The sequence below is a fragment of the Thermobia domestica genome, chromosome 4, assembly GCF_964235325.1.
Source record: "Thermobia domestica chromosome 4, izTheDome1.hap1.1, whole genome shotgun sequence".
Taxonomy (NCBI): domain Eukaryota; kingdom Metazoa; phylum Arthropoda; class Insecta; order Zygentoma; family Lepismatidae; genus Thermobia; species Thermobia domestica.
Window position 1 is genome coordinate 255,014,052 of NC_137457.1, and position 26,463 is coordinate 255,040,514.

A 26,463-nucleotide genomic window follows, 5' to 3' on the forward strand; every position below is an offset into this window, starting at 1 on the left:
GAACTTTACTCACACAATCATTCACTTTCATTAACCATCTGTCTCCTATAGTCTTAAGAGCGTAAACATGAAACATTAAACTAAAATTTCATTTTATTTTTACGAACGTAACTAATCTAGTTAGCGAGCTACCGATGAATAAAATGAACTAAAGTTCTAAGTACTGTGCGAACGAAACTTTCCTCCTCTAGAGTTTGCAACCCCTAACTTGAACCCGGTTCACAGCAAACATTGGTCGATAGACTACATAGTTTGTTAGAATCAGAGCCTTGACGCCCAACTCCAAACTTATCACCGCCTTCGGTAGCTCGCTTCAGTAACTACTTAGTTCAAACAAGGTCAATTCTAATGGGAACTTCTTAATGAAGCGTGTTTTATACTAATCTAAATGATCTTAATCTGTTTATTTCAATTCACACAATTATATATATGCGGGACAGTGATACCACACATATTTTGCCGTATACAGCGCTTCGGTATCTCAAACCGTTCCGGAGATATGATAAACATCGCTGAAGTTTGCAATACCGCTTATATCATGTAATTGCGAGAACCTGTAATTATAGCCACTAAAAGCTATTGGCGTAATACTTTAAAAAAAGGGAAAAAAATTTTCACGAGAACCTGTAATTACAGCTACTAAAAGCTATTGGTGTAATGCTTTAAAAAAAAAAGGAAAAAACAATAATTTCCACAAATACGCCATTTTCAGCAGTGTTGTAAACTTTACAATGTTTATCTTATCTCCGGAACGGTTTGAGATATCTAAAACGGCAAAATAATTTGCACACCACACTAGACTAGATATGATACTTACCTAAGTATTTTTACGAAATAAATCCTTTCAAAAAATTCTAAATTTTCAATCCTTGTAACTGCGTTCCTATTCATTCGAAACAAGTAATACCATGACCATGGTATCCAACGCTAAGGTATTTTCGATGTGCATTATTCTGTCAATATCCATTGTGCTGTATGTATGATAAAAGTTTTTTCCAAACTTTGGATGTTTGTGACACTGTAACATCCTTAGTTTGCAACACTGAATAATAAATTTGGTAATTTAAAAAAAAACGTAACTTTATATTGGGTTGGCAACACTGTTCATCCGATGATGTTACAAAATACCTAGGACGTTGTTCCTCTTCCTATAGTTTCTTGGTGCAATATTTCGCTTCTCTGCCTTTTACGATTTCTGAGATATTTAGTACTATCACTATAAACGGACCACCCTGTATGTAGTTCAAAGGGAAGAGAATTTGGGAATAATTAACACTTCTGACAAGGGTATGTAGATTTATTTATTAAAACTAAGGTACAGTGTAACGGTTTCGACAACTTAACTTTATCTTCATTAGACAAAGTGAGTGAGTGATGAAGATAATGCTAAATTGTCGAAACCGTTACGCTGTACATTAGTTTTAATAAATAAGTGTATATACTCTGGTCAGAAGTGTTAATTATTCCTTTAAGTACTGTGTAATGGTTAACTGACTTTTGGAATATCCTGTATTTTAGTGCCGCTTTAACTATACATGTCAAATTGTGCACAACAAGAAGCAAACATCTGATTAGAGTACTTTTATTTCTTCTTGAACAAATATTTTTTTCTGACATCGGAGTTCACATTAACATCTGAGAGGTCTATTAACCTCTAGAATGTTGTTCTTATGTAGGTCAAGCAAGTTTTTCAATATTAAAAGGAATTTTTAGCTTCGAATCGAAATTCTGTCCTTAATTCAGTAAAAATTACAATAACTTCTAAAATTGTAACAAGCATTTTTTTCTTTATTTACAACTTTGTCCTGCAAGTTTATATTTATCCAAAATACTGAAACACACTTTTACATTTCCAGTTCATTTTATAATACATTCTATTGCTTTTACGGGTATTTCGTCACTAAACTAGAATTCATTCATTGCCAATAATCTGATACATACAAGTGAATTGAATTCACAAACACAACACAATATACTTGAAGACCTGTAGAATAACAGAACATGCAATAACAACTGCAGGACTATAATTTACATGTACAATTACTGACTGACTATTATTCTCAATAACTAAATAATGTCAGAAGGGTTAACAGCCAAAGTGGGCCATCTCCATTTTTGAGAAAGCTTAAAATCAACAGATGAATGTCGCCTCCATACTTGTATCTTAAAAAATCTGCCTGAAGATATGAAACTTTTACAGGTGACAAGCGTGATACAATACAGTAGCATACAGTATTGTCTCAATTTCGGTCACAATCGGATATGACCCATTCTGACCCCAACTCTTCATTTCATGATCTAAAACAGTCTATGATTTAACAAATATTAATTCTTATTCCACTCTTCACGTTCCGTTCTTTCCCGGATTACTTGATCCAAATATGGCTGCAAGTATCTGTTGTCCTGAAAACAAAGAATAAAAATAACATAAAGCTTACATCTGATTGTGCTTTACTCGCTGAATAATATAAAACCTTAGTTCTTTACTATCTATATATTCTGAGAGTAAAGAACACTAATAGTTTAAGGCTAGGTACTGAAAATACAATACTCGAATTTGCATAATCAATAATCGAGCTTACTCTTCGCGCTATAACTCAGTGGCATATAGGTGGGATGTTAGATAACACACTATCTATCTATCTATCTATCTATCTATCTATCTATATATATATATATATATAGCATCAAACATGTAAGTAACTTCGAAATGTATTTAAGAAATTTAAGTACGGTTCTCAGTTACTTCTAAAAAAAATCACTTTCTTGATACGTGAAAGACAACAGTACTCAAATTAATTATTTCGTTTCGACGTTGTTGAAGAGAATAATATTTTGGTTGGAGCTGAGCGTCCCTTTTCAGCACCGACGCTATATGAGACGTGGAACTACAGTTTAAGGTAGAATCTGAACTATCGCAATAAGTTCAAACTTCAACTCTTTAAACGGGAATCGAACCAAAACTTCGTGTAACAAGGCGCGCGCAAGTGCTATTAACTATAGCAAGGGGCACGTCAAGAAAATAATGTGTAGTCAACGATTATGCACTTTTAGTGGGACCGAACTGGTATATGTATGAGATACTTCGGCCACACTTTCTCAATTAGCACATCTTGTTATCCACACACTACTGCAATCATGGCATCTAAGGACACCTGCAGGAACTTTTCCAAGTGGGAAAAATCGGAACACACAAACGCAGTTGCCCATACACACAGAGCTTCATGCACGCGTACACATAGCACTTCACGCAAAACCTGCGTTTAGGCACATTGCATAACTTCAATAATTACAGTAAATATACTTCAGTACACCATAGTATTTAATATAAATATAGCAAATATAACACATACTATACTGTGTTAATTAATATATTTTAATTTGTATTTCGAAGAACTGAACCCCCTTCGAAAATTCAGGGATAGGCAATTGCTCCCTTGACCCATTCTGCGGGCGGCAATGAGCGCTTTTACATATACTTATATAGGTTATTTCCAATAACATAATGTATGAATTGCAATCGAATACCCAGTACTTATAAACTACGTGTCATTACGTAAAGAAGTCAATAGAGTAACACTCGAGGAAAACACAATTCAATTCAGATAGAACAAAACGGATACAACAAGCAAATCAACGATAAATGAAATAGAAACGCACTATTGCTGTTGATGTGATTTTTTTCATCTCGACTTCCTATCGAATTATGAAGTACAATAATAATAATAATGATAATAATAATAATAATAATAATAATAATAATAATAATAATAATAATAATAATAATAATAATAATAATAATATAGTTACATAACAATTATTTCGTGACTCTGATACTTCCATGCATTATATCTGATGTTGAAAATTAAACAAAATTAAAAATGTGAACACTATTTTCTTATCTATTCTAGTTAAATGCAACTGTGCGAAAAAATTGGCAATGTAATACCAACTCATGTGAATTCCAAACAACAAAGCCAAAACAATAATTTACGAGAATTGAAGTTTTTATTTATATTTAATAAACATTCTCGAAAATGCTTTACTACAATATTTGGTATTACCTCTTCATATTTAGTCCACTGATCTTTTGGGAGAATTTGCTTATTCATTGAGAGTTGGAGAGCTCTTGAAATTCTGAAGGTGCGCTCATCTTTGATGGGTTGCGGTAATCGACGAAGAGCTTCCTGCACGTCTTCAGTCTCATAGAGGCAATCGTCGTGATGGAGCCCTTGAAGAACAAACAAATAACATTTCGCATTTTAAATTCGTTATTTTAAATTTTAAATGAAAATGCAACGTTGCCATTTACTACCTGGACCCACAACATAAGTGAATGAAGTTGCTGTCTTTTACGCTAGCGTGTCAATGACCAGCCCCCATTATCTATCTTACTTCATTTCTCTCCCAAACTTATCTCCTTTGCGAATTAATTTTCCCCTACCGAATTTTGAAACCACTTTTGCAGGTATTTATTTGTAAGTATTCTAGAACAGTGTTTCTCAAACTATGTGTAGTCTTCGAGGTCCTCTTGGAATGAACATTAATAAAATAATAATAATAAAATCCAAGTGAACAGCATATCATACCATAATTCAGGTTCTCAAACAGGAATAGATTATGTAAATAATAGACTATACAATGTAATAAGGTGAAGATTATATACATTCTAATAGGCTATCTAGATGCAGTATTCTAAAATATTCTTGATAGCCTTCACTTATTTTAAACTGTACGTATATACAGGTTGTTAATGAACTATAAGAGGAGATTCGTCACATCAAAATAAGAGAAAAAGTTCATATGATCCTATGGGGAAAAGTGTATGGTTTCAGAGCTACGTAGAAAAGCTAAATTTCGGCACGCGCTATTTCGAATTCGAGAAACCGTGGATCGGCAGTTCATAACAGCGTAAAGGAAGTCATAAATATGCAATCCAAAAATCCACATTTCATGAATGGAAATGGGTGTGCAAGAGATTTCCTATAAGGTATAATTTCCAGATAGGCTCTCGCCATAATTCTAAGATATTCCGGATTTTAAGATGGTCCAAAGTAGGCAAAAGATAAGCCTTGACAATAGTGAACAGGAATAAAGAATTGAATTCTTCCTGGCGTTGTGATTTTACTAACAAGGAAACCGATTCAAGTGTGACACGAAATTGTGGTTGAATTTATGCGCAACGGAGGTGTTTTTGTGGACAATGAACTCTATTAGACGGATAAGCTCTCGATCTTAACCGTGCACTGATATTTTGTGGAGTTTCGGCTATGTTGCGAGTGAATATGTTTGAAAATTGCATTTAAACGTTACGAAAGATGCAGCAGAGAGAGTGGTGCTGAATGTTGAGGTGAGTGGATTAGGTTTTACTCGGGGCCGGAAAAAAAGTGGGGGGAGGCTTTGAGGAATAAGACAAGTTTTTTCGACTTTCCTTCCCGAAACAATTTTTTAAAACCAATATCTGAGTAGCAGTTAGTAATTGCCACAACAAAACCAACTACGTTATTAGTGTTCGTTTTGGTGACAATCAATGCTTTAATTTAAATCAGCATCGCCAGGAACAAAATTACGAATGCTATTTCACATTGACATAGAGCTGCAAAGAGACAAGTAAATCTTTTTAATTACAAACGGCCGCCAGTTCGAAACCTCATTGTTGAATTATGTTGATGTTCCTAATCGACTAAGGTATTGCAAACACACATTTTTGTTCCAACTTTGATTCGTATCGTTTGATAATTGCAGAAATTACGATTATTTGGAAAGTTTAACGACTGTCATTTTCAGTACTTTTATGGATCGTTCCGATTCTCACTCTCGACTATTATATAGTAAAGCGCGCTTTGGACCATTTTCCGTTCCGATCGGTTAATAATTGTGGAAATTATAACATTTGGAAAGTTCGGACGGCCAGCATTTTTTTATTATTATTTTTTATCCTATTTGACCTGATGATGCTTTTATTCGATTCAGCGTACAAAGAAACCTATACACAGACACCTTACACGCCTATTTCAGGCAACAAGAGAACTACATTATTTTCGCCTTCCACCTCTAAAACATTCTTTCCCTAGAATTTTTATGGATTCTTCGGTTTTGTAACCCTCACGTTTAAGGCGACGTATTACTAAAGTAGGAATTCTTCATTTTTAAAAGTCTCTTTTACTTGTACTATCGCTACATATTCAAAAATTCCCAAAATATCGAAATATTCCAGCCTTCCCCTTATTCCTCTATATCTCCGGAACGGTTGAGATAGAGGGTTTTCCCCTCTAATGGGTTTAATTGTACACAAAAATACTTCGTTTGTGCATAAACTCGTCCACAATTTCGTGTCACACTTGAATCGGTTTCCTCGTAAAACTTCTCGAGCTATCAGCCAGGTGAAGGTATTGACATCCAACGTTTCGAACGCATTGTATTCAAGGACTATAATGAAGAGATCGAAGATGTAGGAATGTTTGTATGGTGACTATTTAGGGGCAGAACTATGAATGGGCGCTTATGATTGGCTGTGGGCAATGCTGGCTTCCGACTGACTGTTATGTGGCTACATTTTTTTTCCCCTGAAAAGGGCCGACCAGATAGGGCTGGGTTGCTCTACCGAGACTGTTCCTGAGACAGTTATGGCTTCCGTTATTATTCTGTCCCAAAAATTGCTGTACTTGGCTAGATGGTGGTATTTGTAAAATCAATTCTAGGCTAGGCTATGCTCTGCTAGGCCTGACTTTTCGGGTTGCTGAAGTCTTATGTAGCTGTTGTGTTCCAATATGAAAGTAAAGGAATTGTAATCAATATTATTTTAAAAATGCAACTATGCCAGTAACTTGGTTGGCTGGATTAAAGTTGTGTCCCTTTCAGCAGCGGGGCTATACGAGACATAGACGTACAACATAACGTCGGATCCTAACTACATGAACTTCCACCAGGAATCGTATCCGAGCCTTCCACGCCAAGGACAGTCACAAGGGAGCTCTATACTGATAACTGGTATATGTTTAAAAAAAAGTTAGATAAGGTTGACTAGTAAAAGTGATCCCTGCGTGAAAACAGTATGGGAAATGGTGTTTTAAAGTATTTACAGCCAAACACCACTATACTCTATGATTCTCAAGAAAGATGTCAGATTAAGTATTCAGTTGTCATTCTTAAAATTTCACGGACAGATCCTTATCATGTTCTATCTCATAAAAAAATAAAAAAAATAACAAAACTGCATTCTTAGTTGAAAATACACTACCCTGACATCACAAATAGACACCCAAAAATAATACTGTGGCCACTGCTGCGTACCAGTGCACAGAAGGAACTACTCTTGATGCTGGAATTCCCACTTGTCAGGGCGTAAAATCTAAATTCTACGTACCATTATATTCAGTAAGTTATCGATGGCATCCTGTAACAGGTGGTGCTATTCGCCAGAGTTCCCTAAGTAACTGTTGTTCGTTTCCGGATCTGTATGGTCATTGATATATTGTTGTTTTTAGTTGTAGATGTCGAATATCTATCGAACTTAAGTCAAGTCCAAACCTATGAATTAATCCTGCCTCTTCCTGCAGAGGTTAGCTTTGCTCTCGACATGGTGCCTACTATCCTTGAATTGCGGGTGTCCCGAAACCTTTCGCCTGTTTCAAAGAAGGGTAGCAATCCATCTTGCCATACCTCGATGCATTTCACAGCATTCAAAATTAGGTTCATACAACCATCTTTCCACATGCATCCCACCAACGTGACTGTTCTCTAGTCGTATTTTACCATTTTTATCATAGGTGCAATTTTCGTTAATCGTGGTTGTCAATCTCTTCCGTATCTACTACCGACAAGTTCGAAAATTGACAAAATCGGCTCTTATAGGAGAACGCAACATGGTTCCAAAAGTTTTGCTTGTTGCACATGGCAATGACTCAACTGTATCTCTGGGCCGCGGTGGCTCAATGGTAGTGCGTTCACCGCTGGTGCATAGGGTCGCGGGTTCAAACCCTGCTCCCGCCAAGTGAACTTTGTGGTAGACAAACGCCGTGTACGAGGGTTTCCTTGGGGTTCTCCGGTTTCCTCCCACTTTCTTCATTCCACCATTTCATTCATTTCTCAATCACCGCCTCCTTTAGCTTAGTAGGCATAACTGTGGGACGTAAAACTCAAAAATTCCATTTCATTTCAATTGTATCTCCGTGACATTCGTCGTTTTATAAGCAGAGGCGTCTTTTTTGTGATAGTCGGTACATTCACGCACTTTGCTAGTACCGCTGGACGATTTATACTGAACTGCCCATTTTCGGCTGCGATGACATTGGGCTGGGTTCTTGCATTCCGAGCGACTGCACGTTTCATACGTGGCGTTGTTCCCGGTTGATCTGATGTTGAGTCCACTCATGTCTTCCTGTTCCTTTCGTACTAAAAACAATCCTGTTAATAGCTGCTAACGTTACACGAACAGAACACTAATGGTGCGCTGACCTCTACCAACTTCCAATACCTAATTATGTGACCTCGAGTAACCTTCAACATACAGAATACCTATCGGGTGTCACTTGGTCTTTCCATAAAATGGTGTTACCATGAGAGTGCCTATAATACTTACTTATGTCAAGATACTGTATGGTAAACAAATCTTATTCATCTATTTCAGCAGTAGATTACGTTTCTTGTTGCTTCTTTTTTTCTTTAAGATATACTTGTAATATACTAACTTCACTTCTAGATGTAGTATTTCGTGTGGGAAAGAAAGTATAATGCCCAAACCTACATCACTAATGTAAACTAATCCAGACAAATATTAATTCGTTGATTGAATTAAATTACAATAACTGACAGTAAAACACCTTACGATTTTTTTTTAAAGTTAGTTGAGCGTACTGAAATATAGCGGTGTCCGTATATATATGTTCAACAACTTACTTTGAAATTTGGTGAATACGTTGCCTCAAATGTGACAATACAGTTATTTCTCGTTTATGAACTATACAATAACGATCCATTCTCCCATTTTAATGAAATTTCGTCTTTTTTTAATGGGGTAAATGAACATCCCCCTTTTTTTTTTTTTCGATGTGGTAGTAGAAACAGTCAAGATATCTATTAAAAAAAAAAAGACCTGTTTTGATCACATCTTTCCTTCATTCTGAAAGAATTATGTTTACACTCCTACAATAGGTTTCATTTTTTAAGTATTTTAAATTACTGTATTGGTCTAACATGTTAATGCCATTTTTCTAAAATTTCCATACTCTCCTTTCTTTTTATTTTAACAATAAATAGTGACTTTTAAGAGTTCAAAAATGTTGAATGTTGAGGACGAAAAATGAAACAGGCTGAAACAGAGCAAGGGAAAAGGTCATATAAATTACTCTTGAGAAAGGAATAGATATATCAAAGTTCCAACAAAATCTGAGGGAAGAAATTCAAATTCATAGAAAATGATCAATACTCGAAAAATTTTTCAGCAAATAAATATTTCAAGACACTTTCCATGTATTCTGTAAGTTTTATAATTGAGAAAACAACATGCAAATACTGTATATAGACACGTTGCATACACATATAAAATGAACGTTTACAAGGTCATATAAAGATAAGTAATGGAAAAATAATTTATCAATACTAGATAATACCGAATATAATACTTAATACAATAAAACACTTAAAATATATCACTTTTTCACAAATATCCAATGAACTATAATATAACGTATGACATTTCTGTGTAAATTTGACTTTCTTCGGGATGAAGTTTATTCATAAAAGGTAGACTCGTTCAGGAAAAATACCAGATTTTTTTAAAAATGATTTTTAAAATTAAGGTATCATACAGCACTTTTAAGTCCCAAATGCTATCAGAGCTGGTAATCTTGATATTTCCAAATGCAACTGCCTTGTTCGCACAAGGTTAAATTGTGCAATCCAACTTATCAGCTATGTTGTTCAAGTTGCATAACCACAATCCTGTGGGTGTCTGAAGGTTGAATACTGCCTTGAACCCATAAAAGCAAGCTCTATATATAGGGTGTCCGAAAGGAAAAAGCGTCCTTTTGGGAGGTCATTCTAAGCCAAAAATTCCTATGTGTCCTATTCTCAATGGTTAAGGAGCGACAATTCTAAATAATTCTCTTAAAGTTAAGAGACTAATATTCACACTTTGTCCTAAAACAGATTCAATCAAAGTAATCCGCGCAGCCTTCTGATATTTTCTTCTTTTATATAAAAGAGAGTATCATTATTGAAAACAGGTTTCTGGAAAGTAAAATTAGTGCTTTCCACAATGAATACAATAAAATAATTTAAAATCGTGTACGATTCATTCTGATTAATGAGTCAATTTGTTTTTGTGTAAAATTTCAATACTGATCTCCTGAATTTTTAGAAATTGTTTTTCATATTGTCACTTCACACAAAATACACTGAAAAGACAGGGAAAACGTGCAGCCATCTATTGACGATCATTCATTTAAATTTTTTGCATGCCAATGTTTCATTTTTGGAAAACTTTTAAAAACAGTTGAAGATTTCCCTGCGAAAAGTCGTAAAATAACAATTTCGTGTCTCTCTTTATTTCCGACTTCTTACTCTACCTTTACAGTACTATTATCAATTCCAGCTTAGATAAATACAAATTTTCGTATCTTGTCGCTGTTGAAAACTATGATTGGCTATACGTCACTCCTACTATCTCACGGGGAGGAGCAAGGTATACAGTGAATTCTCAAAAGTTTGTCTTGTGCGAAGTACTTGCAACAGAGAAAAGCTCCTAGATTTTTTTTTTTTTTGGCTTTTTTTTTAAATATTAAGTAGAACTTATTACACACATTAAGCACAAGCTGCTTTTCATCTCTACGTAAAGGTTTCACTTGTGTTTCACATCAACACTTACGGAGCCAGGATTCATATCAGTCGTCTTTCCGACGTGAAAGCAGGACACACATACACAGTTAAATTAGTGCCATAGTCATCGCACATGCTTAACTGTAATATATCTATTATTTCATTAAACATAATCAATTGCAGTGTTATTACATTTTTGACACCTATAAAAATGTCATAGTTTTACATATATGCTTGGTTCATAGTAAAAATATTAACTAGAATTTTTTAACTATTTTGCGGAGAAGTTCAAGCATCGGTAGGTAAGCAGCAAATCAGTGTGCTTCAGTTGCACGTGGCTTTATTTATTGCGGCTTAGAGGTAACAGCAAATCAGTGTGTTTTAGTTGCATGTGGCTCTGTTTATCGCGGCTTAAAGATAACAGCAAATCAGTGTGCTTTAGTTGCACGTGGCTTTATTTATCGCGGCTCAGAGGTAACAGCAAATCAGTGTGCTTTAGTTGCACGTGGCTTTGTTCATCGCGGCTTAGAGGTAAGACGGAACAGATAAAATACTTACCATATTGATTAAAACCGGACATATTGTACACCCATTTCCTCAGACCTTTCGAAAACTGTCCTGTAAATAAAGAAAAGGTTATTATTTTCTTTATTCTTCAACACATAGTTTGTTTATTAAGAAAGAACAGTCACACTTCCTAAAATCATTCTCCTCATACTTGTATGTGATTCAGATCCCATATTAAGCCGCAAGTTCATGTCATACATAAGCTCGATGTTCTGGAGTTTAAATTCCAAAGATTTATTTATTACTGATTTACAATTTTCAATAAGTTTAGTGGTTTTTAGTGTTTTCAACCGTTATAACATGCATATATTTACATTAATAAATTCATTTGTTTGATTGTAGTATTTTTACCCGCTATAAAAATATTTGAAATTGAAAATTAATTTCAATAAATAGCACTCAAAGATGAATGTGCGAATTTCTAATAATAAACGTTAATTAGGACCAATATATTCTTTAACAATAGCTAGTAGACTAGTATTTAAAATTTCAGCGACAATGAATATTGTAATCAAATGTTTTACCAATTACTCTGAGGTAAACTTGTGTTTTATAGGAAAGCACACTAGCCAAGCCACATATAAAAATGTGAGATAAAGTTTCTCGCGACGCAGCAAAAACCATTGGTGACGATTCTAAATAAAAATTGCTAAGGTTTTTTCAACTAGATATATATATATATATTTATTGTAACTGCTGAATAATATGTGCCTGTCCGAGATAATTGGGCGATTCTTCCAGAAATTTTCATCTAAAATTTCCCAGCAAGACCTTCCCTGAACTTCAGATCTTTCATCTCATGAATAATAATAATTATAATCATCATAATAATAATATTAAACTAATAATAATATATATATATAAAAAAAAACTAGAAAAGCACTGAACGTTCTCGCTCCAATTCCTTAAACTAAATCATGTTATGCTGCAGTTATTAATGAAATATTTTCTTGTGAAATACGAACAACATTATAACTTTTTTATCTTCTGTAGTAACCGTACAGCAAGCAGGCTACTTTCTATACCACACTGATAGGCCATTATTTTCACGCACAACAGTGAAAAAAGGTGGCGGCAAATGAAAAATCTCATAATCTTTCTCAGCACATCATTAGCAAGGTAGCTTTTGTGAAGGAAGAAAAAAAAAACTTATGGTTGAACGACCCCCCCTCTCCTTTCACTTGATGATTGGACATGGAATGACCATTAAGCCATATATTAGGGTTCTTATGAAATAACGAAATGTTTGTTTATAAAATACCAACAAAATCGCATGAGTCGTATTTGAGAAAACTATATATATATATATAAAATGAAATAAATAAAAAAAACTCATCCCTAAATGTAAACTATCCCTTGTGGATATTTTCATGGAAGCGACTTACACAACATTATAGGAATATTAATGAATTATTTATTTAAGAAAATCCTCTCTGAAAAGAAACTCACTTCAAAAGTAAACTATTCCTTGTGGATATTTTTCGTAAGAAGTAATTTATGCTCATTACGGAAATATGCTCATGTTTATTTATGAACAAAATCGCCTGAGTTTGTTTCCGAGAAAATCATCTAAAATTTCAATATGAATGAGGTTTGTGCCTGGGATGTTTCATATCATTTCACTTTGATAGAGCAACGTAAGGGAGGGGAAGAAGCCAGAGATATGAAAAAATCAATATATATAAAAATAAAAGTGACTATATGTTCGTGAGTTAAAAACTCTTGAACAACACGACCAATCTCAATCAAATTTTGAATATATATGAGGTTCAAACCTGGAAAGTTTTTTATTATTTCACTTTGACAGTAGAACTTAGCAGAGGGGGAAAGAGGAGAGGAAATATATAAAAATGAATAAAACTTAATAACTCTTCCAACTCCTGACCGATCTCGATTAAACTATCAGATAAGATTCGGGATTGGGATGTTTCATCATTTCACTTTGACGGTGCAACGTAGGGGAGGGGAAAGATTATATATACAAAGACACAAAGACAGTAATTTCATATATATATATATATATATATATATATATATATATATATATATATATATGAAATTACTGTCTTTGTGACTTCATCACTCTTAAACTATCCGACCGATCTCGATCAAATTTTCGATATAGATGAGGTTCAGACCTGCCATATTTTTTATCATATCACTTTGACAGCCCACGGGAGGGGGAGATATTTAAAAATGATCGAAAATAACCGATATTAGTGTCGAATCTATAGAGTTGAGTTGAGTTGATTTTAGTTTAGCGTCCCTTTCAGCAGCGAGGCTATATGAGACGTGGACCTACTGATTAACGTGGAATCCGAACCACATGAGCTCCCGCCGGGAATCGAACCCGGGTCTCCCACGCCAAAGGCGCGTACGCTAACCGCTTAGCCACGAGGGAGCTCGTCGAATCTATAGAATTCGGGACCGCTGAGAATAGTGACACTTTCGATGCTGTTTAAATCCAAAATCACCCCACAACTTGGGGAGGAGGGGGTATATAAAAATGATTGAAAATGACTAATATTAGTGTCGAATCCATAGTTTTCGGGATCGCTGAGATGAACAATGACACTTCTAATGCCGTTTACATCCAAATTCAGCCACGGGGCTTGGAGGAGGAGGATATATATATATAAATGATCGAAAATTACCAATATCAGTGTTGAATCCAGTTTTCCAGGTCGTTGAGATGAATACTGACACTTCTGATGTCGTACAAATCTAAATTAAGCCATACAACATGGGAGAGGAGAAGGAGAGATAAAATGGATATCGGAAGGCGTTTTAGTAAAAGTTACTGACTAACGGAACGGACTTTTTTTTTTTTTAAAAATTTAACCCAGCGAAGCGGGGAACTGATGCTAGTTTGTTTATATATATAGTACGGGGCAGAAACACGAATAGTAGACAAAAGTGATGAAAAAAGACTGGAAATTTTCGAGTTATGAGTGTGAAGAATGAAGAGAATTAGATGGGTCGAGCGGAAAATGAATAAGAGGATGCTCGAAATGGTGAGGAGAAAATAATAATTTTACCTGTAACTGAAAAGAGGGAGGGGAAACTGGTTGGGGCATTGGCTCAGAAGAAATTGTAGGAGTGACGTGTTATAGGGTATAGTGGCAGGAAGAGAGGGGCCCAAAGGAGGCTAGAGCTCATAAACGGTATTTAAACAGAAAAATTCGTAGGTAAAGATGAGGGGGTTAGCTGGAGACCGTGAAGCATGGAAGCTTCTCAGTTGCGGCAAGTGACCTGCCAATAATGGCAGAATACCTCTCTCTGATGATGATGCTTATATATATATATTCTTCAAGGCTGATTTTAAGCATTGAAGCGTCTTCCTGGTTCTTAGACCGCCTCGCCAAGTCTTATGTTCAGTTTTGTGCATGGGTAGATTGAGTTTAAGATTATAGGAGACGCTCAGGACAACTGCATTCACCCAAGAAAGCGCTAGACTCGAACAGGCTGAGAATCACTGCTTTAGACGAAGTGTTAACTGCCTACCAAATTTTGTTCAAATCCAGCCAGTAGCTACCAAGAAACAATGTAACACATACAAGCCGATCTGAGTCTCTATTTTTAGATGATGGGCTACTTGCCAATTAAATTTGATTCAGATGCAGCCAATAGTTACCGAGAAATAAAGTACTATATAGAAGACAGAACGAGTCAAACGGAGCTTCTCTCTGTCTGAACTTGGCCACAAAATATAACGATTTTTATTGCTCAGGCTATGGGCTACTACTTGTCCACCAAATTTCGTTCAGATTTGCCCAATAGTTGCGGAGAAATAAACTCCGTATAATGACGAGTTGAGCCTGTCTCAGGCGGAGTCCGGCCAACAAATATAGCGATTTTTATTCCTTAGACCATGGGCTACTTCCATACTAAATTTCATTCAGATCCAGCCAGTAGTTACCGAGAAATAAAGCAACACATGCAAGCCGAGCTGAGCCTCTCCCTGCCGGCAGAGTTTTTGTTTCTTAGACGAGGGCCACTTGCCAACGGATTTTGATTCAGATGCGGCCAATAACCGCCGAGTAACAAACTACCATATAAAAGGCGACACAATCCGATTGGAGGCTGCCCATGTCCGAATCCGGCCACCAAATATAGTGATCTTAGATTATGGGCTACTTAGGTAACAAATTTGGTTCAGATCCGGTCGATAGTTACCGAGAAATAAAGTACAGGAGCAGAAAAGTACATGAATTAATCTCAGCAGATTACTGATTCAATTTGTCTTTAAATAAAATTGTAATATTCACCTCTTGAATTTGAATTATTGTGATCTTTTTCTCTGCTACAAGTAGACTGTAAAGAAGAGAACATGCTGTCATATACTGGCAATCGATTCGCCTTCACACTCCTCTTAAACGTGGTAGTGAAGTCGTAGATAACCTGTGTATTACACTATCGAAATCGATCATCATAACATAAATTACTGATAAAATGCTAATATATTATTGCAGAATGGCCGATTAAAGATATTTGAATATGTTAATGCTTTATGCACTTCCCACCTTAAAGGAACAATTATTCGTTAACAATAGCATGTACGATGGATGCTGCAACCACTGACATCTAATGTAAGGTGAATCAGAAAGCAAATCGCAGGAAAGTTTACCCCTTGCCTTACAGTGTTGCAGAAATTCACGTGATTTCGTGTGTTACTCTCCATTTGTGACACTGATAAAGCATGCTTAATTAGGTGGATTGGAATTTAGTGTCAATTTCAGCACTGAAGTTACAAGAGACGTAGAACTACACTTTAAGTTATCATTCGATTCACATTAATGAGTTCAAATTCCAAGTTGTTCTCACTGGGAATTGAACCTGGGATATGCCTTATAGGATAAAGGAGGTGGATGATTAATAAAAGTGAATGATTATGAAAGGAATAGATGGAATGAGAATGTGGAAGGACATGGGATAACCTCGAGAAAACCCACGGACACGATGTTGTCCACCATAAACTCACATGGCCTGGGATCGAACCAAAGATCCCTCGCACCAGAGATGGGCACTCTTTCACTGAGTACTTGTATCTGATTCTTCGATTGTACTTAACATCGTAATATCTATAATATGTGATATTTACTGCTTTTATTTGCTTATTTTTTTTTTTTAAAAAAATAACTAGTTAACCTATTACCGATTTTTACAGGGTATTTCAAGACAACACCGACAACGTTTGGGAGGTGATTCCTGACACCAAGATAAGACGACAAGTAAAGACCAACCTGATGCATAAATGCTTCCTTTCGGAGTTATAGGCTGCCGAAAACACGAAAAAATGAACTTTAAAGATCCATAGTTCCAAAATTATGGGACCTACCATAGTCGGGTTAAGACTTCACTTAGGAACTAGTATGTTCCCTATCCAAATATCCATGTTTCAGAATCCTAAGGTACTCACGTAATAATTTTAAGAGAGGGAGTTAGGCTAAGGGCATTTAATTGGAAGTACTCACTAACTACCTCTATAAAAATGGTTGCGGAAGTACCTTAGGATTCTGAAACATGGATTTTTGGATAAGGCACATACTAGTTCCGAAGTGAAGTCTTTACCAGATTACGGTAGGTCCCATAGTTTTGGAGCTAGGGACCTTTAAAGTTTATTTTTTCAAGATATCAGCAGCTTATTGCTCCGAAAGGAAGCATTTGTGCACCCAGATTGATTTATACTTTTAGTCTTATCTTGGTGTCAGTAATCACCTCCCAAACGTTGTCGGTGTTGTTTTGAAACACCCTGTAAATATGTGTAATAAAAGCATCGTAATGCAAGGTATTCATTTCTTCTGTAACAAACGGATGTTTTTTTCTTTAACTTACGTTCTTTGCCATTATAATTTTTTACAAAATATTCCAAGGCGGCAATATTGAAAATTTATCACTAACCAAATTATTAAAATCATGAGTGGAAACACTAATTTCGTTGACTATATCTGTAAGATATTTACTGGAAGGTTTCGGCCATTTAAGCTGTGGGCTTATTCACCATTGACGTTACATAAAGATTCAATCACTTCATAAACACAATTTCCACTTACAGTGCAAGTGTTCATAATTGGAAAGAAACCTCTTGTTGAACTGATCGTTATGTAAAATTTCCTACGGAAAACTGTCTGTTTCCAACTATGGGCCCTTGCACTATGGATAAAAATTAAGTTATTAGATCTTCATCTAAGTTTTCTGGTGAACAAGGAACCAACTTAAGCGGTCAAAACCATCCAATAAAAATCTCAAGTAATCAACGGAATCAGTATAATAGTTTGATTATAATGCGCCAATTTCAGTCTTTAAATAATTAAGCATTAGCGATATTTATGTATAAAATTCCTTACAGATTAAGAATCCGTGTGTCACCAGACAATAACAATAAAAATTAATTAAAATAGTCCTTAAATGCATTCAGAACCTTTGCTGCCTTTATATCAATCGTCAATAACTATCCTTCTTGACCAGAGCTTAATACACTTATTTATTAGAACAAAAATTAAATGTTTAAGTTTCAACAATTTAGTGTTGTCTTCATTAAACACTCACTCATGGCATAAGCGTGTACCTGATGAAGACAACGCTAATTTGCTGCAACTATAACATTTTATTTTAGTTTTAATACATAAGTGCATTAAGCTCTGGTCAGAGCGGGTAATTATTGACATAGTTAAGTTCAAGAGGCATAATGGATGGATTTTATTAAACCAATCGTGTAGATATTTAAATTATGCTTCTAAAACGCAGAATGACAATAAATGCTATAAAAACGAATACTCCAATCTCGGAGATCTGTCTTGTGATCTGAGTACTGTGGGGACCAGTGCGAGCGACAGCGGCTAGTTAACATTGAGAGCCAAGGCACCCAAGCTAAATTAGTGGCAATATTTGCAATCCTTATATATATATGGGTGATTCTACGAAAAAGGGAAATTTTCACTTGAAAAATTTTTGTTCCGTTGATGGTCGCCTATTTCGAAAAAAATATCAGATGCACTTACTACTACTAAGTACATGTTAATTAGGTGTTCAGCAGAGCTGAATCGTTATTGGTGTAGTAAATAAAAAATAATAAACTTTTCAGCATCCACGGAGTTGAGACCATAGGTCACGGAGTTGAGATTAGTTAACACGGAGTTAAACATTGCTGTGGAGTTGAGAAACGTGATACATCTAGGTGATAAGTTTTGGTTTATAAGTGATTAAGCTTATAATTTACATAAAAATTGAAATAATTTTCCAATAATTTTTGTAAGTTAGAATTATTCTCCTTATGTTGAATAAAATTCTAACAAACTAGATGACACGTAATTTGTTATACAAAAAATACTCCAGAAAATACTGCAAACATATGAAAATATATCTAATGAAGGTTCCAAAATTGAATATATATATACGTGTGTGTGTGTGTGTGTGTGTGTGACGTAAATAAGAAAAAAAGAAATACACATACACTTATCAAATATTGAAAAATTACTGCGCTTTCAATATGTTGACTATCATATGGAGAGGACAGACGTTTCACATAAGCTTACGAAACAAAAGAAGTAGTCACTAAACCTGTCTATTGTCTACTTCATTTGTTTTCTGAGCTTATGTAAACCGTCTGTCTTCTCTGTGTGATCAAGTCCACACGTCGAAAGTGCAATACTTTTTCAACATTTGGTAAGTGTATTTGTATATTTGGTATACATATATACAAGGTGTTTCAAAACAATACACACATCGTTTGGGAGCTGATTCCTGACACCAAGATAAGACGAAAAGTATAGACAACCTGGGTGCACAAATACTTCCTTTCGGAGTTATAGGCTGCCGAAAGCATGAAAAAAATGAACTTTAAAGGTCCATAGCTCCAAAACTATGAGACCTGCCGTAGTCGGGTAACGACTTCACTTAGGAACTAATATGTGCACTATCCAAAAATATGTTTCAGAATTTTGAGGTACTAACGAAACAATTTTTATAGAGGGAGTTTGGCTACGGGCGTATAATCTGAAATACTCACCAACTACTTCTATAAAAGTAGTTGTGGAAGTACCCTAAGATTCTGAAACATGGATATTTGGATAGCGCACATACTAGTTCCTAAGTGAAGTCTGACCCGTACGGTAGGTCCCATAGTTTTATGCTATGGACCTTTAAAGTTTTTTTTTTTTTTTTTTTTTTTTTTTTTTTTTTTTTTTCAGCAGCCTATAACTGCGAAAGGAAGCATTTGTGCACCCAAGTTGGTCTATACTTTTTATCTTATCTTGGTGTTAGGAATCACCTCCCAAATGTTGTCTGTATTGTTTTGAAACGCCCTGTATAATGCACACTAAATGACAGTGTAAGGCACTCATCATTTCTATTTTCTTTGGATAATTCGATGTTCTTTGTTAAGTAGCCCTCATTTTCCACTCCAATGAACTAAATGTCTTGAGGAAACAGGGAAGGGCTGTTCTAGTCTACACAGAATGACAACTGCCAACGCTTTTTAAACGCCAGGTTTAGTAGGCCAGGAGAAATTCCTCCCGATCCGCGTCATAAAATTGACTGTCCATACATTACCCTCAGACTCTTCGACAATCCCTGAAAAGAAAACAATTAGCTGATCATAAGATTGAGACGTCAAGAGGTTAAAAACAGATACCATCCATCTTGACTTGACTGAAGTTTTACCTCCGGCTACCTGACAGCCCCAAATCTGAACTTCCGCGAAACACTCCTTAAATGGGCTAGGACCCACCAGCCGGCCTTTGAGTATGAATGACACGTGGTCAGCGTGTCGGCTCCTACGGCCGTTGTGATGGTCTGCGCGATCAGGTTTCAGTACATCTCTACTCAAATGATTTTTTCAATTGTCTCACTGTGCGAAGTAAACACCATTATTTTTTGAGCTTCCATCGGGAAACAAACCCAGGACCACGCACGAAAGGCGAGCGTACTAGTCACTAGACCATAAACGAGCTTTATCTCTATCAATATATTGAAAGAACAAATATTTGGAAGAGCATGAGCATAACAAATACTATAGGATTATCAACTCCGTGAACTTGTCTCAACACCGTGGATTCCTTAGTTTTCAGATGGACATGGAGTTGAGAAAATCGAATATAATTTATCTTTACCGGCCCACTTTTTAACCAGTACATGTGAGTGATTGTGTACGAATTTTCTACGTTAACGCTTAGATTCCTCAAGGGAAAGAAGGTATATACCATACAAATACACTCAGTAATAAATACCATGGTGTTGAGTATCAATTAATATACGCACCTGCTTACCACACACAAAAATATTTTTCCTATAGCTTTTAACACATGCACACAACTTTTTCTGTTCTTCAGTCAAACATGTCTGCCTTGTCTTCTTGTGGGTGTTGCCAATGTGGACGACCATGCTATCTGTTGAGAGCAATGATATTTTTTTTTCTATTGCCATGGAGTTGAGACGAAATAGAGGTGACAGAAGCGAAGCATAGTCAAGCTTTCGAAAATAATCGTTATAAAGGTTTACTTTCCACAAAACCGAAACATTGAAGTGTTCTCTTCCATTTAATTACCATTAAATGATGTTTTATTTGCGACTTCAGTTGTAATTTATTGATTAAAATCTGTCAACTGTAGTCTGTGACAGCTCACGGTGTTGAGAAACTGGGTAATAATTAATTTTTTTACATATGTTTCGTGTTATATTCGCAAACTGTTATACATGGCATACCTACTTTGTGACGGTTACTACCAAACAAAATAAAAATGAGGTGATTCATTCTAGTAGTAGTTTGAAGAAATGCCGGTGACAGAAAATTTCCCTTTTTCGTGGAATCACCCATATATATATATATATATATATATATATATATATATATATATATATATATATATATATATATATAGCTGCAACTTAGAACAGAAATTAGAATTTGATTTGTGGAAACTATGATTTCATTTCTATCCTCATTCTCAATATGCATATTTTTACTATCTACCTACTTTTTGACTTCCTTTTCCGTTTCCCACAATATCAAAACTATTCAACATACACACATACGGTCACTTCCTGTTATTAGTGTCATGCAATTGGTGTGTGGTTCCTTTACGTACAATTATTACTATTTATTTACTTAACGCCAGTTATACTATAAAAAATGGATGATTAATGAAATAGGGGGTCAAAATCAGGTAAAAAAACATCATGTTTACAGGAAAAATGAGCCGATGTCACGTAAGGGTAATTACTAAAATGATTAAACCTAATATAACTAATATAACCTAATCTAGCCTAAACTATCAAAACATACAAAATATAAGAAGAAAATACGGGTTTTAAGCAAAGAATTCTGGCCCCCCAAATCCAATAATCCTATTCTAACCTAACCTAATCTAAACCATCAAAGAATACAAAAAAAAAAAGTATATTGCAAGAAAGTACAAATTTTAAGCAAATGGTTCTGGCCCCCAAATTTCAAAAATATGCCATGAAATGGAATGAGTTGGGAAAAAATAGTGAAATGAGAATATGGGAGGAAACAAGACCGAGAATCCATGGATATTTAAGGAATCAAACATGGGGATCCTCGTATTAAAGGTAAGGTATTTATTACTGAACACCTTGCAACTTTCGTGGCGTTTATTTCGTGACGGGGACAAATAGTCTCGATGGTGACGTCCTCATTAAACCTCAATCCATCAATCTAATGTTTATTATAATTTTGTACTCAGTCAAAAACACCTTTCTACGTATACAATTTTGTACATTTAGACAAATAGTTATTGACATCCTCAGCACAGATCTATAACGCCTATTGCTTGACGAACTACTAGGATTTTTATTTAAAGTACACTGTTTTGATTTAAATCGATCTTTTAAAATTTAAATCACAATTTTCTCCTCGTATACCGTAAGATAAGTCGCGAAGTGAAGAAAAAACACTAGGAATTAGTATTAAATGTTAATTATGCCATTTAAGTGAAACCTATTTCAATTCCAATGAATTTTAAGCGCTAAGGAAAAAGTGCAACGTTTATTAACATAGCACTTATTTTTCACAAAAGTTATTAATATTTCACAGGGATACGTTTTTAAAAAAATTCGGTGGTCCAGAACTAGCTTGCGGCACGAAATACGTATAAAATATGTAAATTTCTTCCAAAGTTAGGTAAAATGTACAAAAGTTTTAAGTTTCGGAGAGGGGATCGGACCCCCCTAAATACACCCCTATTATCTGGGAACAAACAGACGCACACACACAAGGATCTTCGTCTTGTACCAAGGGGGTTCAGAATTCGAACTTTTGTGGGTACTGAAGTGGTTAGAAATCTAAATTAAACTCTACGTCCCTAACAGAGTTGAATGCGAACTGTATAATCAGTTGGACACGCAACTCAGGGGGGTGGACACCAGAACATTAAGGCAATTCATTTACTTTCACTTCAAATTAATTTATTTCGGAATTTGACTTAAATCAATCCACTCTGCGAACATCGCCATGGATTACTATTTTTCTGTATCTGCAAGTTATACACTTCTAGCAGGGTTGGCAAAAACCATGGTTTTTATTAAAAAAACAAAAAACCCGGTTTTTTTTTGGTTTAAACCAGGTTTTTATGGTTTAAATGATTTGCTCTATATATTCATATCATATATGGACAGAAATAAGTTTGTTTCGCCTTGATGTTATTATGCAACAACCGGGTTATGCTGGAAGGGGTCACATAAGCTTAAAGCGGAATAAAAACCGCTTCTCGAGTTACATCCGAGAAATTGTCCTCCATTTGAACTCAGAACCAGGACTAATTGGCCACAAATGCGATACGTCTGCCGACTCACTCACGAAGGAATCCTGATAAAAAAAATACGTTGTATTGATCTTTACATGCTTCTTAATATAACTGTCAAGAGTCATTTCAGAAGGACAAAAAGATAAACAGTTGCACAAGTGAAACCATTACACAGAATTACATATGAACAATTTCAAAGTACTACGGAGTACTGAAGAACTAATTTAACTCAAGCTAGTTAACAACGACTTTTATTGGTCCAAATTAAAGAAATACACCGACTTAATCTGCATATTAATAAGAAAAGTGAATAAAGATACGAATTATTTGAGTCCACTTTGACTTAAACTCATTTATACATAAATAGATACCAAAGATACTTATTTCACTAAATGCCTCTCGTGGGGTCTGTATGACCCCCCCCCACACACACACACACACAAAGTACGGCATTTTCGATGTATTTTATCAATAGTAAACATTGAAACGAAACAATATTTAGAATTTTTCTTCGATTGCAATTACATAACAATAATAACAACTACAAAAAAATCACAAAATAAACATTTATAAACTTGTAAAAAAAAAAAAAAAGTTGCTTTTGTAGTATAATCTTTTTGAGTGATGAATGGGGAATTTAAGTCTGAATATAATACGAATAATATACGGGAGTGAAACGTGAACCCACAAATGTGTGTTCATCAAGATTTTACAAACACTTACACTTTTACGAACATTTTTTTGTTTTTTGGTTTAAACGAGTTGTTTTTTTTTTGAAAAAACCAGCTGGTTTAAACCAGCCAACCCTGACTTCTAGTAGTCATTTAATTAATTTATCCTGTAACTTTATAACTAAAATTCTACTTTCGTTTTGTAGGATACTAACTGAAGACGGTTTTGTAAAATTAACCTCAATAGAGATCTACAAATGGATTCACTCGAGCAGACGGTTCTACCAAACAGAAAATTTATACGTAAAACACGATGTGGAACATTTTTCGTGAAGGTGTGAGTGATAATGAAAGTATTGTACGTGTGTGCTCTTCCACTATTCTCGCTTATACGTATACCCACTGTCGCCGACGCGCCTGCTCCCTGCGGACAGACACCTAGCCATTGCTTGGATACCCCTGTTGCACTCCTGCTCTGACTCGGTTAGGAAACATTCGTGCTTTTTAGTGACCACCTTGCATAAGATGGTTTGTTTTATGCACTATTTTTATACCATACTTCTACTGTATTCATATTGAATTCTTCTGAAATCAATCTGTAAGTAGTAATGAAGCTCCTCATTTTAAGTGCATACTCTGCTAAGAGAAATACAACACTTGAACCTTACCAGAAAACGTAAGAAATGTGTCAAAATTTGGCAGAAGCGTCTGATCGAGAAATGCCCTATGAATGTATTTGGGGTTAAGTTCCAAAGATTATTGTCCGTTTCTAGCAAAATTTTGAAAATTTACCGGGAAGAAATTAATTTGCTTGTTTGTGTGCTTGATAATATATAAAGAGAGCGAAAGTTATGCTTATTCTTTTCTATAAGAGGCTCTAAATATGGAACTGTTAGGCAAGCGGAGGGAACTACTTGGCGCAAGGTTACTGCATCGTAGGATTGTGGGAATGTAATGAGCATATGTTTTGTAAACATGGCTGCTGGTGTACAGACATTCAGCCCTGAATGTTAGGTAACAGTATTAGGTTTTGAAAAATAAGGTGATAATCAAGAAAATCTATTAAAAGTAAGTGAAAATCATGGGTTAATAAATCTAAAAATAAATCGCAGAGAATGTAGTAAGCAAATATCTGCAAAAAAAAAAAAAAAAAAAAAAAAAAAAAATGGAGAAAGTTATACTTTTCAATGTAACGGTAACGTAACTTAACTAACCCGCCTTCACTCGCTCGGCATTACTATGTGAATTGAATATATGGAGGTTTGATGAAGTAAATTAAAGTAAAAATTGATTATTTTTAAATTTTCGCCGCTTTGGCTTAAGTTTAGAGTTGCCCCTCCAGTCTGAAGGTGCCCTTGGACTTTGCAACATACAAAAAACAGTGCTTAAAGTATTAAAAATTGTTATATTTCAATTGACTTCAGCACTTCGTGTGCTTCACAAAAATTTAAAAGGTTTTCTTCATTATTTTTGCGCATCCGTTACACCTGTTCGCCATATTTTACAACCACCATGCTGCTGAAACCTTACGCACCCAGCAATTAGTACTAACTTCTACATATCTTTTCTCGGGCATATATTCCGAAGTTGGGCGTCCGATTTCGCCACGTTTCTTCGCTGTTATCTCCTTCGCACACTTTCTGCAATTTGTTATTAGGTTCATTAATCCGTGCTCTTCACAAACTTTTAAAAGATTTTGCTCGTTATCAGTGTATTGCTTCACAAATGTTAAAACTGTTAGTTCATTGCCCTTGTACATTCGCCATGTTGATAACATAAATGCTCGTTTCTTACCCACAATGCAACTGTTCGGTTACCTTGCGCCAAGTAGTTCCCTCCGCTCGCCGTATAGTCCCATGTTTATAGCCGCTTATATATAACAAATAAACAGATTTTTCGAGACTCTAATATATTATCAAACACACAAACGATCAAATTATCCATATCTTTCTTGTAAATTTTAAAAATTTTGCTGGAAACGGACGCCCAACTTTGGAACTTAACCCTTTTCTCGTATTAAACATCACCCTCCTGCCGAACTTACATTCCTAAACATCAAATAAAAACTTCAAATTATCATTTCTTACCTCATTTTTCCTGATTTTTATAAAGCGGAGGGGTAACTCTAAACTTAACCCGTAGCTTTTATTACGTTCTTGTCCAAAAACTAGGCAAATGAACCTCGGAATGAATTTCGATACATCACTTAAGTGCAAGGGTCTATGAGAAATGTATTTCTAATTATCCTGGTGTCTCATCACCAACTTCATTGTTCTTACTTATCCACTTGAACGGATAATACACTCAACTATTATAAGTAACTTAATTATCTCTGTAACCTATAGCACATATAAATAAACATGCTCTACATTATGCTTGTAGCAGAAAGTTACGTGCAGGCACCCACTGAGCAATGACTTGAAAAGATACATGAATCTCGTATTGTCGGCAACATTTCATTTTATCAACTAACCCAAGATACAATTAATTCTAAAACATTTCAGTGAAATAAAATGTAACACATACGAAAAAAAATATGTATTACCTAGAACACCAGGAGCTCTGGAGGCAGCAGCCATTTTGCCAGATTCAGCAGACGCAATGTTGCCAAAACCAAGCACAAGTTTCTAATAAAGGGCGAAAGA

The 26,463-nt window shown here is 35.2% G+C and overlaps 1 protein-coding gene across 1 annotated transcript; it reads right to left on the reverse strand.

Annotated features, from left to right (window-relative positions):
• Window positions 1-1,566: 1,566 nt before the first annotated feature.
• Window positions 1,567-26,463, reverse strand: LOC145683993 (cytochrome b-c1 complex subunit 7-like). The gene is made up of 4 exons (XM_081755761.1): window positions 26,364-26,463; window positions 11,377-11,436; window positions 4,065-4,231; window positions 1,567-2,403 (listed from the first exon to the last, which is right to left on the reverse strand). The coding sequence occupies exons 1-4, from the start codon at window positions 26,395-26,397 to the stop codon at window positions 2,326-2,328; spliced, it is 339 nt and encodes a 112-aa protein (XP_081611887.1). The 5' UTR covers window positions 26,398-26,463; the 3' UTR covers window positions 1,567-2,325.

Bases quoted from the DNA above. Each gene is read 5' to 3' on its own strand.
- LOC145683993 (XM_081755761.1), bottom strand. From the start codon at position 26,397: ATGGCTGCTGCCTCCAGAGCTCCTGGTGTTCTAG. The intron at 11,437-26,363 runs GTAATACATATT...CTTTATTTACAG, and splicing joins CAGAGCTCCTGGTGTTCTAG to GACAGTTTTCGAAAGGTCTG. The intron at 4,232-11,376 runs GTAAGTATTTTA...TTGTTCTTCAAG, and splicing joins GTCCGGTTTTAATCAATATG to GGCTCCATCACGACGATTGC.